A 19,507-nucleotide genomic window follows, 5' to 3' on the forward strand; every position below is an offset into this window, starting at 1 on the left:
CGGCCCCGCCCCCGCAGGCGTCACCAGCCGACTGCGGAGAGCCCGAGCCGCCGCGGGGCCTGGCTTCGCGCGGCGGCCCCCGCAGGGCTCCGGTGGCGGGCCGGGCGGCCTCGCCTCAGCCTGCGCCAGCGGGAGCCCGCCCGCCAGCAGCAGCCCGCCCGCCGCCCCCCAGCCGCAGCGGCCCAGCGCCGCAGAAACCTCTGTAAATGCGGCCGCTCCCCCTGCCTTTCGGAGGCCCCCGGCTGCCGCGGGCCTGGCCCGGCCGGTGAGAGGCAGAGCCGACAGGTAGGGCACCCCGCAGGTGCGGGCGGAGGCCTCTGGTCCCGGCTGGCAGTACGCACGTCGGGAGGGAGTGCGTTTGTCCCACGTTACTCCATCTACAGTTGTGTGATCGTGAAGATTTCTAAAAGTGAAGTAAGGGGCGTTTGCTAGAAAACTTATGCATAAAAACAGGTAGTGCATAAGGAGTGTGGTCAGAATGGTTTAAGGAAAAACAAAAATACTTAGCAGAGCTGGGAATTTTAGTATTACACTGTCAAGGGACTGGGCATCCGATATAAAAGCTTGTGGGCATAGCTGTACTTAAGGCAACGCCTGTCTAATGTGACAGCTAATTGGTACAGAGTATCACTGAGGTCAGGCATTTGGCAATACTAAAAAAAAAAAAAATCATTAGATCTTTATACACATAACAAGAACAGGCTTGTAATTACAGTAATTTAAAACCAGAAGGGATATAAGCCTTTGTGCTTCAGCAGTACCAGTTAGTAGGAGTTATATGCTCAGTTTGAAGCATGTGTTGTTTGGTGGGTGTCTGGTTGTCGGGGGGGAGAAAGAAGGGTATACAGAAGCAGAAACTAACCAGAGAAAAAAAAATGGTACTTGGAACCAATGTAATCACATCTCCTGATCAGTCATGACTGTGCTGATGGGCAAGACAAGGTTTCCTTGGTTCACTCATATATGTACTGGTGTGGGCACACACTTTCTGAGCCAGGTGTTATCAATTCATGCTCAAGGTAAAGCTGTTTCTGACAGGGTTGCTTTGCAACAAGGGCACTACAGTGTCTGCTTCACAGCTTCCTATCTCCCTCAGTGTGTCTACTATTTTTCAGAAATATTCCTACCTTGAATGGTTAGTACATTAGCATGAACAATATCACAAATGGAGACACGGGAGTGAGAGACAAGTAGAAGTAGAAAACTACTTCTCACTGACTTGGTAACTCCTACCAGCTATACGCACTGTAAGGTATAAAACTGAAGCTGTTCTCACCTCACCAAATTCAGTATTGAACAACATTTGTACTTCCTGCAGAAAGATGTCAAAAAGGTCTGTGTGTGAAGGCAGAATCTGGTATAACAGATACACAGCCTATTGACAGGAGTTCAGAAACGTGATGGGGCTGGATTGGCATTGACATAGGAGGAGGAGGACACATCTTCCTCTGTCTGAATAAGACAGAGGAAGAAAATGCAACAAATCACTCAAGGAAGCTAAGGCTAAGTCTAAATCTAGACTTGTCTTTTTCTAGGCAGCTGCCACACCTTGTATATTTACAATGCAGTGGGAAGGTGTCAACATCCAGCAAACCCAAATGCCTGTCCCAAAGCCAGGTGCTTAGTCACCATGCAAGTGTTGACTTGAAATGACCTGCTGAAACAAACTACAGGGTGTGCAAGTATGACTGTAAAACTGATTGCAACGTTGATCCTACTGTAGGAATGAAATGTTACAAAATGCAGCAAAAGACCTTATGGAAGGGTAAAACAATATTTAAAGAAAACTAATTTCAGTCACTCACAGTCATTCTCTCATACCCCTGTATTGAAAAGTCCCAAAATGCACATGTCCAAATAGTCAGGCCAGGATCACTTCTGCTATGACACAAGGTTCAAGGAATGCCAGCTGTCAAGTCCTCACTATATCTCTTGGGTTGCCTTGAGCAGCAGCAAAGCAGTTTTTGTGCAGATTTTCTATGCCTTTTAGGAGTGGGTTATTATGATGTGATTTTTTGTCTCAGTCTCTTATTTCACCCTCTGTAAATTTTGGGCAAGGTCACTGCCTGTTGTCTTTGTTCCCTCCTTTTGAAGTATCTGTCTGTCTTCCTGCTGAGCTAGCAGAAAGAGGAATGGCCTGTATGACTTACTGTAAACTTGTCTCTATCTTCCTGTTAGCAGAAGGCAGGTCTTCTGCTGATAAGGCATTTCTGCTGTAGGCCTCTCGGAGCACAGGCCTTTTGGTCTTGATGTAAACACTGCATTTGTTAGCGTTTACCAGTTTGATTGCTCTTATTTCTGTCCTTGACTATCACGTAAGTGTCATTTTTGTAACCCTTGCCTTATTGATTCTACTCATGATATCACACACAGACATTTCCATACTCAGTTCAAACCAATTTTAATATTTCTTTTACAAGTCTCTGTGCTGTTCTGGCAGCTGGGAGTATCTTCACACTTCACTAAAAACCTTTCCATCTTATTCTTCTCCGGGGAAAGCCTGCTAAGCACATAATGGCTATTCCTCCTGCTCTGCAAGCCCAGGCCCTTTAGATAATGGTCTTTCAGCTGATGAATCAAGTAGTGTATGTTAGTTATTTCTTTTGTTGTTTCCTTTTGGGAGATCAGGACCATTCACATTCAAAAACAAAGTAAATTAAGCTCTTTGCCTTTGTAAGGTTGTTTAAATATGCACAGCAAATTTCTGTTTTCATACTGAGTGCCTGGTCCTATTGTCACTTGCACCAGCAAACTCGAGGAACCATGACACTCTGAAGAGTCCCTTAGCATTGCTTTACAGTTGATGATACCCTGCTATTAATCAGTCAGTGTAAGTATTTCTAAGTGCTGTTTTGTTAGAAGGGCAATCCAGCTCTTTCTCCACAAAGACTGACTTGATACAGAGGCATTTGTAGATTAACAGCAATTCAGGAGCCTGACCATGTGTAGCCACAGGACAGAATGCTACTAGTCATCATCCAAGGCAAATTCAAGAAATAACAGAACCAACTACAAGTCTGAACTGCCAGTAAAATGCCAGCAAGCTTATTATTATACAAAGTATATGCTATATACTGCTTCCTTCACATGTTTTGTATCCGAAGCTGGCCAGAAATGAAAAAGGAAGATGTTACAGTTGAAACTACTGATAAAAGCAGTACTGCACCTTTTTCACTTATATATGAGGTGAAAAAAATCATTATCCATACTCCAGAGGCCAGTTTGTTACCACTGTAAAGAATTTTTTTTAATGTGCATAATCAGTCTTCTAAGAAAATATTCTTTACTTCTTTCAAAAAACCCCACCAGAAATAAACTATATGAAACACTAGAAACTACAATATCAGTAGCGCTATCTTTGTTTAAGACTCCTTGAGGGCTTGCACTGGCAACTTGACAAAAACCATGAATTGGACATGAGTTTGCACACTGGTTATTTGAAAGACACAATCCTTTCCAGAAATCTAATATTTGCTTAAACATTTTTTATTTGATCGAACAGAATTCTCTGTTTGCTTCTGATCCTTGCCATTTAAGTAGTGTTTGTATTGGCTCACATACCCCCAAGCACAACTGTGCTGAGCTAGACACACTAGTAGAAGAGCAGCAAGTTTCAAAGAAAGATGTGAAGGCAACCAAAGTGTTGGCACAGATCTACACTGTAGGCAGAAGCCCATGTCAGCACTATCCCATTGTTAATGTGTTTCATTCAGGAATTTACCAAGTTCAGGATATGTTAACACAGTCATCATCCGTCGTATCTTTCAGAAACTTAACCACCTCACAAGATTTTACCAGCCATCCTAATTTTTGCATTTGAATTTGCACCAATACAAGTTATCCCTGAGACCCAGAAACCAACCTTAATGAAAATGGGAATAGTGAAATACAGACACTCGCAGAAGCCTCTTAGACAAGAAAGAAGGTAAAAGATTTTGTAAGAAAGATGCTTATTGCTATGTATACAAAAAGTAGCATTTGGATCAATTTGCAGTGATTTGCTTTAATCATCTTCCTTGTTACTGAGCATATAGACAGCATCTGCTACCCGTTTCATTTTTTCCTGCAGACATCAGTATGACATCTCTTCTTGAATTCCCAAAAATTCTCTTTGTCTTTGGAAAATATTGCAATACAGATCTGTGACATTTCTTTCCTTCCAACCCCCAAACATCACAGACCAGCCCAAGTATTCAGCTTTAAATAAGTTATGTTCATATGCACAATTTTGAACTGGTGCCCAAGGCCAGGAAGGAATCAACTAGTGAGAATAAATCAGGCCTACCCAGAAACCTACATAAGCCTATGCATTGCTAAAAGCTAACATACACACAGGTATAAGGAACTCAGGAAGACTAGAGCGATACATTTTGGTTTAGTTTGCCACAAGTAGTCAGATTCCATAAAGTTCACGCTGAGAACAGCACACTTGTTCAGTTTAAATTCATTAGAAAATACAGATTTTTTTAAAGAAGCTGGGAATTCTTTTCCCCCTAATAATTCTTCTATCTGTACCACAAAGATTTCCAGTGCTCCTTGACACAACAAATTTACCCTTATAAGTTTTCCTACATCAGTAGGAATCCTGGCCATTGTTTAAGCATGACTTATTTTGAAAAAGCATCACTAAAATAAAATCATACAACACCACTATGATCTTTCTTCACTATCTATAGATCAAGATAATTGTTTTGTTTTGTTTTTTTTTTTTAAACAAGTATTACCCCTTAAAACTCAACTCAGGAAGCAAAAAGCAAGTTTAATCCCTTCCTTCTGAAGAATGGTTTGAGGCCAGTTGAAGTCAGTCATACCTGTACAATCTATTTTGGTTTTAGTACACTTGTGACTGACCTGTAATAATACTTATATGTTGCAGCTGACCTGAAAGGGGGACAATCATAAACATGTATTTTTCTTAAGAGCTGAGTGTGCATTGGAAGAAGGCTTTTTTTTTTTTTTTAAATAGCAACACTGGGTTATGTAATAATATTTCTTCAGAGTAAAACTTTAAATATAGAAGATTCCATAAATATACCAGACATGCAGTTCAATTTATAGCCCAGTGTTGTTAAATTAGCCAGAGGGGGGTTCCACTTTTGGACTGCCTGAAGAGGTTATTGATTTCTTACCTTTAGCAAAGATTTTTTTTTTTTTTTTTTTTTTAATCCACTGTTGGACACGTTAGCAGACTTTTTAGAAAGTCACTGCACTTGTTAAACAACGCTTGTTAAATTCAAGCTGTACTTGCATATAAGCACATCACATAGTTCCCAGAACACAATCTGACATGCATGTGAACCAGGGCTGCAAATAGACTCCCTGCTTCCTCAGCACTTCACATTCACTTCCATATTGTTCCCCATGCTCACCAGCATTAGGACAGTAAACAAGACTTGAAATTAGTTCCTCAGTCTCTTTCAGGCTGAATTTGGTTACAGTGCTGTCCCAGTTTTGGCTGGGATAGAGTTAATTTTCTTCCTAGCAGCTGGTATAGTGCTGTGTTTTGGATTTAGGATGAGAATAATGTTGATAACACAAGTTATCAAGTTTTAGTGGTTGCTAAGCATTGCTTACACTACGTCAAGGACTTTTCACCTTCCTGTGCTCGGCCCGGTGCAAAAGAAGCTGGGAGGGGGCACGGCCAGGAGAGCTGACCCAGACTGGCCAAAGGGCTACTCCATACCTTATGACGTCACGCTCCGTATATGAACTGGGGGGAGTTGGCTGTGATGGAGGACCACTGGTCATCGGACGGGCTGGGCATCGGTCAGCAGGTGGTGAGCAATTGCATCGTGCATAACTTGCTTTGTATAATATTATTAGTATAATTACTACTACTATTTTACTTTATTTCAATTATTAAACTGTTCTTATCTCAACCCATGAGTTTTCTCACTTTTACTCTTCTGATTCTCTTCCCCATCCCACCGGGGAGGGGGGAGTGAGCGAGCGGCTGTGTTGTGCTTAGTTGCTGGCTGGGGTTAAACCACAACAAGTGCAGAACAGGGCCAGAAAGAAGGGAAAGAGGGAAGTTGGCTAGTGGGAGTACAGAAATGCAGGTTTACATGAATGTCAACCTAGAACATCAGAGCTTAGCCATTTGCCAAGGTAGGATATCCACAATTAACAGATCCTGTCACTGTCATCTCTTCTATGTTGAAACCTTTAATCTGTATAATAGAGATCATATTACTCTTTTGGCTCACATTTTGCTAAAGCAAATCAATTTGTGCTTGTAAACCATCCACATAATAGAGCTTCATAGTAAATTGTAAGGATCTAGTGACTAACAGGCTGAATTGCAGAATTCCTGCTTGGTTAAAGAGAATTTTGTTAGAATCTGGGAGTGAGAAATTCTTAGCAGGAATGCTGAGACTTAAGGTACTGGGAGTTTTACTTAAGATTTACTCAGAGTTTGTTTTCTGGGTTGGACCACTGAAGAATGTTGAAATTGAAGCTAGGCAAAATATGGAATTAAAAAAAATAATAAAAGGCAGCACAGGAAGAGGGAAAGGGGCGATACAGTTTTGTGTAGAATGTATATATGAGGAAAAGAGTTGAAAATATAATCTATGTTGTGATGAAAACTGAGGAGGTTGAACCCTCAGGGACAGCTTATGTCTTGCACAAGTTCCCATGAATTACAACAATTTCCCAGCACATTGCGCGAGTGGTAGAACCTGATGTTTTTTGCTGTACAGAGAAACTGTTTGCACACTCTAAGGTAGAAAGCTAACAAGGTGGTTTTGATCTGCAGGCAAGATACTTTTCAGGTGAAGAGAAGATTTAGAGAAAAAGCAGAATTGAGCATGCTGTTATTGTAAGGCTAACATGTCTTACAAGACTGTAAGAGTGGCTAGCGCACAGTGACATATTTGTCAAAGAAAGCAAAAGAAATCTTGTCATGTGGCATGAGTCAAATTGCAGCATTTCAGGATTCTAGCCCACATATAATGAAAAGGTAAGGAGAGCACTATTCTTCTGTTTAATAAGCAATTTCATCCAGTGTCACACCTTGTTTGGTATCCCAGTTGGGCAGGGTGTCAGGGAAGTTGCTGAGAAATACAGGGCTTAGGAAATTTGCTAGCTAGCTCAAAGTTACTTCTAAAAAGACACAACACTGCTATTGCTAGGTCCAACTGATTACTGACAAAAGTGAATCCATTTCTGGAAACAGAAGTGTGTCCAGAAGAACAGAAACCGATGCCAGTCATTTAGTAATTTATTGAGGGGAATGTTGGTCTTTATCTAGTCTCATTAAGGTTTCACTCACTCATTTGCAGTGCTAAATTGTTCAAACACCGAAGTATGGAAAAACATCTGACTGATCGTATTTGTCGAGACACTTCATTTCAGCCTATAAGAAACAATCTGAGTTCCTCTTTAGTGGGTGCATTAAAAAGTGAACTGATGAGAGTTTAACTTAGTGTAAGGGATATATAAAGATTTTTTTTCTTCATTTTATAATTATTGTTCTTTGGATCTGAAATGATGCATCTATAAAGCAAATGGTGGTCTTGGATGTGGAGATGTAATGTACATAGACCATTAAGGTACATTAACATTAAAAAACAGACAAAATCAACAGGATTAACCAAACAAATTGTTCAGATCTGAGTTTTGACTGTCAGTGCATGTGAAAATAAATGCCTGATCTGTTGTTTGGCTGATACCACTTTCCAAAGAAAGAAGTAGAAAGCCTACAAATGCATCTAAATTGTGCACAGACACTTACTATCCCATCCCTTGGGCATGTTAAGTTAAAAAGTACTGCTTGATGATTCCTGTAAGGACATAGTTCCCTTTTAGGCTGAGGGACGCAAGCAGTTGGGAATGGTTAATCATGGGAAAATGGTTTCATCAGCAGCATCGTGAGTAGCATTGTGTCAGGCAGTCTCAAACATGTCAGTGCAAAAATATAGGAAAATTAAGGTTGGAAGGGACTTTTGAAGGTCATTATTCTAATCCTTTTGTTGAAATCATAGCTAGGATCAAACTTAGATCAGGACAGTTATCCTGATAGTTCTATTGGGCAAATAATACAAGGAGAATATGAAATGAGAATTCTAATAAAATTCCACCATTTCATTTAACCCATTTCTGGGATTAACACTGAGTGAAGGGCATTTTGAACAGGGGACAGTGAACTGACCTGTCATGTTTTAAACTGCAAAATGATACTTTAGAGACGTTCGAGCACTTGTTAGAAAGGGGAAGCTTGTCAAAGACTGCCTGGACACAGTACTTTGAGAAAATGGATTTAGTGGAACAACTTTTTTTTAATTAATATGCTATAAAAAGTTTGAGATGCTTTAAATATTGCTACCATGCTACATGGCCAATATGTTACTAGAATAACACTCCTAAGAGTTTCTTCATGGTATGGTGAAAATCATTTGGCTATCAGTGTTTGGCAGCTGGAAGTGAAGCTGCTCAGATTACAAGCCGAAGAAGCGGTAGAAAATGAGTACTGCTATCATGTGTCATAAAAACAAATTTTCTGCTGAAAGCAAGAAATATATGAGCCTTCATGTGGCATTTCATTTTTAAATTGGTCTCATGATTTCCTGTTAAAGGATGTACTATTATGAGGCAATTTCAACTATTCTACTTGGCACTCACCCTAACATAATCTGTGAAAACAGTTTTGCTGTGTTTGTGGGCTGCAAAGATGCCTTGATTAGCTGGAGAAAACAATTCTTTCAAAGCTTCTATCTTACTCTATTTTGTTGGATATTTCCTCATTTTGGCAAGCTGCTAGACAGTACTGATTTTTTTCTGTTGTGCTTACAGAAGACGACTGTTCTCAGATAACATAAAGGCTAACAATTTTCAAAATTTAAGTTCTATTTAAATGTCTGGTTTTATATGCTTTAGAGTTGTCTTCTTGATATCTGTATAAACTTGTATAGAAGATAGTATTACGTGATGATAAACAATAACCTAGCAAACCTCCTGAACTAGAGATTCAGCCTAACATTGTTCAAAACGTGAATCAGAGAAGTAGAACTTGGATAAAGTTTGTGACTGGATCTGTGATTTGTCATCAAATTAGGGGGGACCCTTAGTAATTTGATCAACTGATACTCGGCAGCACTGTCTAGCAAGAGCCCTAGCCATGTCTTCCCTACTATGTAGTCCGTTTTTTCACTCAGTAACAGACCTCAAAACGTGTTGAAAACCAGCACTCTGTATCAGGATATATTGCATATATAGTAAACATTTTGCTATACCAACGTGAAGTACATCCAGCTAATACAGAGGGAAACCAAGGCAGCAGAGCTGTAGCAATGGTTTCAGTAATATTGTGGTCGGATACCACACAGCATGGTTAATACGTAGCAACTCAGAAGACAGGAAAACAGCCATCATGAAAAAAGTGGTCACGCATTTGCTGTGTAGGGGAAGAACAGATATTAAAGAGATACCATTCAATACCATCAAGGACTAAATGCTTCCCACACAGATAGGCATAACAAGACACAAAGCTACCAAGAAATAATGGCATATTTAAATCCTACTTGACTCTTAATGGTTTAAGCACAGAATAGGACATACAGCAAACGGAGATACAAAGCTCTACCAGACAGGGAACAACCTATGGTTTAAGGATTACAAGGTAATTGCATCACATGAGGATTTCTATGATTGTGGAGAATCTGGAGTAAATGAAGGAAGAATGACACGGTGACCTTTGGAACAAAGTCTGCTAAATGCTAGAGCACAGAGTGGCATTGAAGAAAAAAAAAAAGCGCTAATTACTATTTTTGTGATTTGAATGTAAACTAAACTAATCCCCAATTTTCAAAAGATAAGGACATTTTTGACAGTAGTTTAAGTATAGACAGCCAAGCTCTCCTCCTTTTTACACTGTAGCAGGGTGAAACAGACTTGAGAAGAGGGATCTTAGACCTCCATGTAACTTGGTTTCTTTCATTCTCCCTCTGCAGCACACTGCAGTTTAATTGAACTCTTAAACTTCAGAACTAGTCTGTTCCTCTGTCTCAAAGAGACTATAAAAGAACTGAATGAAGGGAGAAAGGCAACAGGGATGATGACAAGTGTAGAATAGTTTCTATATAGGGACTGATCCTGCATGCAAGAACTCTTCAGTCTGGAAATAAGAAATGACTGACAGATGTAGTGTTTAATCAAATAAGGACTATGGAAAGGATGAACAGGGATCAACTATTCACTGTTTCTTCCAACATACAAACTGTGGGGAGCGAGATGAAGCTAACAGGAGGCCAGCAAACAAATGGAGGTGGTTCTTCACACAGCATGTATCACAATTGCAGTGCTAAAAGTTTACATGAGTTCAAGGATAGACTTAGGAAGTCTACAGAGTAAATGTCCACAAAGCTTTATTAAACACACAAACCCATGCCTGGCTCAGGAAACTCCTCAGCTGTAATTGGCTAAATGCCAGAGAATATGTGGGGCAAGTATAGTCACACATGGCTTGTTCTTATATTCTTCCCTGGGCACCTGCTTTTGGCTGCCATCAGAGACAAGATACTGGGCTAAAAGTACTTCTTGGTCTGACTCAACACTAGAACATTAGAAATAAGAATGTCTAAACCCAGATCATGTTATTAGGCTCAAGAGGCAAATGTAAGAATAATATGCAATCAGATGACTTTAGAGTCTGTTAGCCTTACATTCTATTAAAATCCGTAAGTAATTAGATTTTTAACTAAGAAAATGGTGCTAGCACTTTCTGCCAGTGAAAACACTTGCTTCGTTTAATGGAGAAGTCATCATTATTCACAGCCATTTCTAATATTAAATAAAAATTCTACAGAAGCAATAGATCACATTACAGAATGATAGAAAATTACCTGTGCCTGAAGATTGCATATCTTACCCTTTTTCCATACAATGTATCATGTGTGCATTTAGTAAATAGCTGTTACCGTAGCTGTGTGTGGCATCTCAGAATCAATGCTGACTACTTTTTATTTCAGATTAAGAATGCTTGGACAAGATAATTCTGAATAGCAACACAGTACAGTGCGCTAGCCTCTCTAGCTATGCAGAACAACATACCAAGTATGCTAATTACTAAGTGACTGAGGGCGTAGGCGTTCCTCTACAAGTTTCTTTAGTTAACTCACCTATGGCGGCTGCTACAGAGCAGGAGAAAATCCTTGTATTCCTCATAAAATTAGTACAGTCTTTCTACCTTCAGCACAGTTAACCCATCTCCTGATGTAAGGCCACAAAACCAAGTCTTCATGTCACACTAGAGCCCAAGCTAGTGGCTCAGTCTCAATGCTTGTGTGTTAAAGGAATTAACTAAGACTCAGAAGCTGCTCAAGTCTGCTGAGCAGGGTTGTTTGTTTCACAATATGAGAGATCACAATTTGATCTGCTTTTCAAAGAGGTTACAAGAACACACTAATGGAAACTACACTGAAGGAACAATTGTTAATATCATTGCCAAACTTTCCAAACGTTCTTAATTCAGAGGCATAGAAAATTAAATCAGATTCCAAGTTATTTTTGTTGCGGAGGGAGCTGCCCTTATTGTGTTAGTTACAGCAGAATGTAACATTGGAAATGGACATATATCAAAACATAACTAAGAGAGCTAGAAATAGGAGTATTTAGGAAATAACATGATCTGCAAGACAGAAAAGACATTGTGATTTTTATCTATAAAGTTATCAATACATTAGAAACAATATTGAAATTTAAGTCAGTCATCTAACCTGCTTATGCAAAAGAATCAGTTCTATGGGCCTCAGCCTCCAACGCGGTGCGCCAGGAGCAGAGAAAGCCCGCACCTCCATGGCCTGCAGGCCTAGCCACAAAACCAATAGATGGTTCCCCAGTGCCGCCCTGTGTTCAAAATCCATAACTACAATGGACGAATCCTTTTACGTAAGACTATGCTATAGGAAATAGTGTATGCCTGGTTTACGTGCAAAACAACAGCTACCATCTGTTGCTGGAGCACATCCACAGCAAAGTATGGGTTTGTTTTTTTTTTTAATCACAGGTCCTTCACTAAAAGATGCACTGCTAAAGCCTTTCTTTTATTACACTGCTGAAAAACAGAGACGTTGATCCTATAGTAGTATAATGTTTACATGCAATCCCAGCAAACAAGGTAGGAATGACAGTAGGTTTAGCTAAACAATAAAGAAAAATCAAGTAACTTTTGGCAGCAAATCATCCATTTGACATCAGTAATTTATTACTCTAAAGGAAGAGTATGTAAACAATGTATTTGATTTACCCAGTAGCAATGGTGGTGCCAGATATGCTTGTGTAGATAAGGATTTTGGCTAGCAACAGTTTGTGTACATACAAATAGCAACTCAGTGATAGCTGATTTAGAACAGGCCAAAGTCTCACCCTAAATTGTAACATTTACTGTTTGAAAGCTTGTACTGTGAAGAACAGGAAATTAAAACTATATACATTCATAATAATGTTGAGAAAAGATATTTTTAAGTTTGTCCATAATCTCTGCATAGTTGTTATTCATCCTGCTTGTAGTCAGAATTATAAATGTAGTGCCTTGTAAGCACTCCTCCTATCACAAGTTCTAAAGCAGTTTTCCCTGAACATAACAAACAGGAAATCTTTTCTCTGGCCAGTCATGTAAAACTGTCGTTATTTGCTACTCAGCTGGGTGAGGGATATAAGTTCATGATATTATTAGAAGACTTATTAACAAAAATGCACACAGCACAGAATATTTCAAACTTTCTATCTACAGTGCACAGTACACATCTTTCATTATGTTCTGGAACTGATCCCAGGGTAGCTCTTCACTAAGTTATTTTCTCTGGTGGTAAAGAAGCACTGAGACTGTTCTCATTTGTACTTGCTACCTCGTGGGCTGCTGTCACAAACAGTGTTTGCAAGAGCTTAGAAGTGTCTGGTACGTGTCTTTTCCTACACTTTTCCTTTGCAGTAGTTGCAGAGCAGAGACGTTATTAGCTGCTGCGCACCACCATGAGAACCCATTTATATAGGAGACCCTCCTGTAATCAAGAAAGCAACATTTAGATCAACTATGAACTAGCCCATAATTCTCTGATCAAGGCGAAGTGTGCCACTTCCACACTGTCGTTAATAGCACCACTGAATTGAGTTTGTTGTAAGACTGCTATACCAGTCCTGCAAATACTACCTTGTTTCAATGGCTGAAGAACTAAGGGGTTTAGACCAGTAACTTCCTCCCGTCGGCATTAGCAGGCAAACAAAGTTACTAACATCAGTTTCCAGCGTCCCAGCAGATAGATACATGATACTTGGTGGTCATTATTCTACAGTCACTTACTAAACAAACATCCAGGGGACCCTTCTGAAGACAAAAATTAGAGAGGATTTTAAAAGTCTTTTTGGTACAGCTATTCATACAAGTTACACGGTACGGATTTCCCATGCATCAGCTACTCTTTAAATTGTTACAGGTATGCTCTTACTGCATGGAGGGGCGGATGCACTTTGAGCAGAGGCTGTTAGCCCAAAGACTCTCAGTATCTTGAAGTGAAATTCTGATTCTCAGAATAAATATGCAAAAGCTGGAAATATCAATTATAATTTACATTTAGTGGTCCAAACACAGCTGTCTGAAAGTGCTCAGTGGTAGTGTAAATTACAGACCATCCACCAGAGGGAAGCTCATGCATGCACACAAAGAAAAAGAAATAATTTGAAGAATGAGTGAAATACCCCCCTGATATTGAAGCCAAACCAAATTCTATTGAAGATGTTTCTTAGCAGTAGCATAGACTTCTTGAGCTTGGAAAGTTTTCAGAAGTTGTTTGCCAATCTAAAGGTAACGGACTTAACAGAAAGTTTCCCATGTTAATGACTGAATTGTCGCACTACGTATAATATGCATGCACACAAAAAACTTCACAAATTTAGACTTTTTTTTTAAAAACACAGAAATGCAGCCTAATTTCACTGCTCTTAATAGAATTAGACCAGAGCTTATGTGATCAGAAGTCCAGCTGCGTGTTCATACATTAAAAGCCCCACCCACATTTGGTCACTAGAATGACTAAGATACAGAGTTGTTTAGCCACTGTTGTGTTTGTGTTATTGAACATACTACACTGCTCCCCTTGTTAATGGAAATATTTGTTAAATTTCCCATAAAGTTTGTGTACTACTAGTGTAAATTTGACAAATAACAGTCAGACACTTTTAGAGAATATTAAAGACAGCTTACAAACAGTCTGAAGTTTTTGTAGTGATCCAACAGTTACATCAAACTCTTCAGAAACATGCTCCCTAGCTAATGTTAACTCTAATATCTGTGATATTAAGTAAGTCTAATAGCCTGTCTTCAGAGTCTTGTTTAAGGAAGTCTTAGCATTTCAACACTTGTCTGGGATCGCTTTTGAAACAGAAATCCCAGGCTGTTGCTGCAATTCTGAGATTCGTTTTCTTGTTTAAATGAAAGATACAGCCAGAGGCAGAGGCCATCTGGCAAGCAAACTTCAACCGAAGTGGAGAAACGTTGCTGAAAAATGTAAGGACAGATACTTCAGAAGTTCAACCAGATCCATACACCACTGGATTAGAACTATACTAATACCGATACCAATAGTTGTACAGACAACTGCTCTTTGCCAGCAAAAGTAAAGTTTTAAAGAGGAAAATCTTACAGAGGTGTCACCCAATGCTACAGGAACATACAGGTTCTTTTAGGGATCCTTGGTAGAATGAGGACTGGCCACAGGGTTGTAATTACAATTAGAGCTGTACTATGACATAAAAATTTTAATTATCAGCATAGCTTATTGTTATCTACAATTTCTGGCAGTTAGCATAGCTTATTGTTGCACAGAATTTTTAGCAATCATCATAGCTTTCAGTTAAGCAGAATTTCTAGTCATCAGTATAGCTTTCTTACTATCTAAAGTCTTCAGTTACCTAGGCTTTTAGCCCTCTGCAGATCAGGTCAAATTCTTAATAATCAGCATGTGATACAGTAATCATAATCTAGATTCAGACTTTACCTGAAAGAACCTGCCTGTCCCTGTAGCATCAGGTGACAAGAAATGCTGGGCATCTCTCCTTGAATTTTTTTTTCATTAAAAAAAAAAACTTAGTTCAATCTAGATATGCCGCTGTCAATAAAGTATTAAAGAGCCCTTCCAAAGTTACTTTTGGAAAAATAATGATGTGTATAAAGGTGATTTCATGAGAAGAAGAGACAGTGCCCAGTACTTCCTTTCATTAGCTGATCTTCACAAGCGGTTTTCAGAAATTCCCTTTAGAATACAAACAACTGTTTTTGGTTTTTCCCCTACGCAATCTGTGTTAAATGTAGTTAAAAATAAAAGGAACTGGAATCATATATCAGATTAAATCCAAATTAAAATCTTTATTACACAAATAGTATTTTGAAGATATAATACTTGACTTCAGTGGGGTTATTCTGGATTTGCTTTTGATCTCATTATACTCTTACGAGATGAAAAACAGCTAAGCTGATTTGGGGGTGGTGGTGTTGCAATCCTTTTTCCATGGTGAAAGATACTTTTTAACTTAATATTATGAACTACATTTGCCACGCTTGTAAAATTCTACCTCAACACTTAGGGAAATAATCTGTATCACAGTCTTAAATTTAAGAGAGAGCGCTATGCATAACTCCTTTTTTCTGTGCATCTTTCTTATGGAAAATACCCTTCCAGTTTCACTTCTGTGACTCTTGAATCTTTCTGTCGGTGCTGCTGTTTTACTTCCTCTAACTTTTTAGAAATGAACTTTAAAAGAAGATGTTTTGACATCAGAATAACAAAATATTTTCATATTCTTTGGCCAGACACTGAAGAACTTAGGATTCACACAGGATTTGAATACTGCATTGACTACCAAGTTTCCTAGCAGATAAAGTCCTAGCCCATTGCTGGCACAGCAAGAGGACAACGTAATAATATATTTTCTCTCTGACACGGAGCATTTCCTCCTCTAACCCTATATCCAGACTATTCTGATGGTTATTGTTTGGCTAAAGGACTGCAATTTGCCAGAGCATTAGAAATACAACTCCCACCCACTCTATTGTACCAGTACAGTCTCACTGTAGGACAAATGTTGATTTCCTTTATGCCAGCATATTTCTAAAGCATGATGAACCATTTTCTGCTGAACTAAAGAAGATGACATGAAGGCAGTAAGCACAGTTTTTTTATGCTTTGTAATGGAATTTCATGTCAAACATATAATGCACATCTGTGGTTTATCTGCCACCACTCTTTTTTGGCTTTTGTAAAATAAAATGTTGAGTTATTGAACAAACAAGAGTAGAATAGCGTAAAGAGGGTTTCTTTCTCCTCATTGCTGTTGAGTAGATCAGTAACTTTAACGAAGTAGCAAGCTTCTTTAAATAGGGACACTTTTGAAAGACCACCGACATGCTTTAAAATCTGCTGTAATATGGTGGATGTATAACTAAAAGCAAAGTCAGGTGCTGCACTGTATTTTTATTTTTGCTTTGTATGCAGAAATGCACACTGTCTTTCTAAACAACAGGAACTACCATATGTGGTCAGATGTTTGAAAGAATGAGCATTAGGATGTGAGCTCATATGCCCTATTAGTCTACAGAATATCAGTTAGAGAACTTCCTTTCTCTCGAGTATTTCACTGACACCTTCAGAATAAAAGCAGAGTGCAAAGCACCAAGGATATTGGCAACCAAGAACTGAAGAATTTCCAGAATGAGTCAAGCTGAGGAAAGCAGTATCCACTCGACATGGAATATTGTGAGGTCAGTAGTCTGCATAATACTGAGCTTGTCATTTATTATTGGGACCCCTGGAAATTGCATCATCATCTGGACTGTTTGTACAAAAATGAAGCAAGTATCTCCTTCAGTACTGCTGATCTTGAACCTGGCCATTGCAGATGTCCTTGTACTGATTACTTTACCAATTTGGATTTACTCCTTCGCTGACTCATGGGTTTTTGGAGTCATCTTCTGCAAAGTACTGGTTTTCATTATTTACTGCAGCATGTACGCTAGTATATTTCTAATTACAGCACTCAGCTTGGAGCGGTTAATGGCTGTGTTTTACCCTTTCACGATTCAAAGATACAAAACAAAAGAAAAGATTTCTTTAATCATATTCCTCATTTGGTTCTTGTCTATTACTTTCGGCATTTCTGTCATTCCATTTCAAGAGACAGAAGAAATGAACGGTGGAGTACTATGCACATGTCGCAACTACTCTTCTAATAGACAGAAAGTGTCATATCTTTTGCTGGAGACTCTCGCAGGTTTTGTAATTCCTTTTTTAATTATTTGCACTTGTTACATGTGTGTTGCAAGAAGAATAAGCAGAATGACTTACCAATCTAAGCAACGATCGGAACGGCTCATTGCCAGCATTGTGGTGGCATTCATTTTATGCTGGTTCCCTCATCATCTCTTTAACATCCTAGATATTATTTCAATTCAGATAGAACTCTCTAATGAGGAAATGTCTTTGGCACTGGATGAAATTGTAGGCAGAGGAGTGTACATCTCTGGAGCACTTGTATTCATCAGTAGCTGTATTAACCCTCTACTTTATGCTTTTGCTGCACGAAGATTTCGGAATCACCTGAGATTTGCCAAGATATCAAAGCTGTTTGAACAGATGAGTCAGACTGTAACAGAGGAAGACAAGAAAAAAAGTTTGGTTGTAACCAAACAAGAAGATACTTTAGTGAGCACAGAAAATCTCTAACAAGGAACATAGACTTAATGAATAATGTGATTCTGTGCCATTCCTTCAGTAGTGTCCTTTCTCCTCATACTCTCAGTTTCGCTTACTTACAGGTGAAGCTAGAGACAGGTAAAAGTTATTAGGGTTTGTTTTGTGTGTTACAAAAGAATTGACATTGACAACCTAGTTCAGTTCCTAAGTTAGTATCCACATCATGAAATTGGCACTACTTCACTGGTGCCGAGAACCTCAGCAAGGTGGCTAGAAGCTCAAAGTGTAAAGAATGCAGCATTTTTACTTTCCATTAAAATTATTTGTGATTTCTAGAAAGTCTGTGTGCAGAAAACAAAAAAGGACTATATGTGGAAAACAGAAGGTTTGAAAGTTTAAAACCAAGTTTTCCTTCAGAAAAAATTGTCAGATGCTCAAAAATCCTTATATAATCTAAAGTTTTAAGAGAGCATACTTAAATTCTTGGTATGGGTAAGAATGGTTTTAAAGTATATTAACAACACATAAAACTCTTTTGAGTAGATGGAAAATATAAAGATATTTTTATTCATTGCTTTATTTAGGTTTGAAAATAATAAGGGTTGTTTACACAGTCAAGCTCATTTACTGAATTATCTCGTGTTAATAGGTTTTAACAAGTAAAATGTGAAGTGTGACATGCCTCTTCAGAAAAAAACAGGAGGTACAAGAATTCTGTGTTGTATGGCAAACGTAGTTACAGACTTCATGCTATATTTGATGTCAAATACATTGCATACTTCACTGGCAATTAAACTATTGCTATATTAAATATACATACCATGAGTATCCTCAAAAAGTTTGATTCAGTTAAGCTTCCAAGGTGTCTATTAAATTATGGAGGAATTGGATCAGGCTCTGGTGGGAGGGAAGGAGATATCCTTGATAGTATTTTTTATGTGTAAGAAAATTATGGTAGCAGTACAAAGTGTTTAATGTCATAAGAACAACCTTGCAAATAAAAGCATTATTTTTTCTTCTCTCATAGAATAGAATGGATTTTGCCATAAGAAACCAATAAATTTAGCGCTTGTAAGGAACCTATTTTAGTTTTGTGAATGTGTGCAAACTCACTGTGGAAAAACTGCATGGCGTCAAGTGTTTGCTTTTGAAGTTTTTTTTTTTATTTCAATTGTGCCTAACATTTTTTATGCTTAGTCTTGCTTATTTTCAAGTCAATGATTTGTAATACGATCAGGATAAGTACCGATGACTGAGAAACATACTGTAATTTCCTGTACATTGTTCTGGACAGCTGCTAAATAGGTATGTTACTCACATCTACAAAGAAATTACAAATACTAACTAGAACTTAATTTTTAAAATCTGATTGTGTAACAACCAAGGATATTTGAGTTGTATTAATTGAGCTTGTAAACTGAAATAAACATGGGGAAGTAAAATCCTTACCTGTTAATAGAAGAATATTTCTCTAAACTTTGCGTATGTATTTGTTATTCCTGCTTGTTATGAAAAAGTCATTTTTTTCTTCTCAATATCAGAAAAGTCCACACCACAGGGGGCTTTCCATCAATAGGGCTTCTTCACTGAAATTAAAGTAAATAAAACTTTATCAAGACCTTGTCTGCAGCAAAGAGGAAGCGGCAGATGAAACCCCTTAGACTTTATGCCATCCACCTACCACTCTTTTTTCACCCCACTAATGGCTCTTTAATTGCTATTAGTATATTCAATACAGCAATGTGGCATTATCTCACAATAAAAGCAGCAACTTTATCTATCTAATCTACTGCATAAGAAAGTGAAGCTGTATTTCCCAGTATGTT

At 38.5% G+C, this 19,507-nt stretch overlaps 1 protein-coding gene and 1 long non-coding RNA gene across 2 annotated transcripts; both read left to right on the forward strand.

Moving 5' to 3' along the window:
• The first annotated feature begins 200 nt into the window (after positions 1-200).
• LOC309594110 lies at positions 201-16,387 on the forward strand. Its single transcript, XR_014228954.1, has 4 exons — positions 201-285; positions 3,769-3,925; positions 5,586-5,774; positions 15,803-16,387. It is a non-coding gene; the product is annotated as an uncharacterized lncRNA (long non-coding RNA).
• A 7-nt stretch (positions 16,388-16,394) lies between these two features.
• On the forward strand, positions 16,395-18,961 carry LOC309594109 (leukotriene B4 receptor 1-like). The gene has a single exon (XM_082319406.1). The coding sequence runs from the start codon at positions 16,701-16,703 to the stop codon at positions 17,709-17,711; it is 1,011 nt and encodes a 336-aa protein (XP_082175532.1). The 5' UTR covers positions 16,395-16,700; the 3' UTR covers positions 17,712-18,961.
• Positions 18,962-19,507: the final 546 nt, after the last annotated feature.

The sequence above is a fragment of the Platalea leucorodia genome, assembly GCF_965183815.1.
Source record: "Platalea leucorodia genome assembly, chromosome: 8".
Classification (NCBI taxonomy): domain Eukaryota; kingdom Metazoa; phylum Chordata; class Aves; order Pelecaniformes; family Threskiornithidae; genus Platalea; species Platalea leucorodia.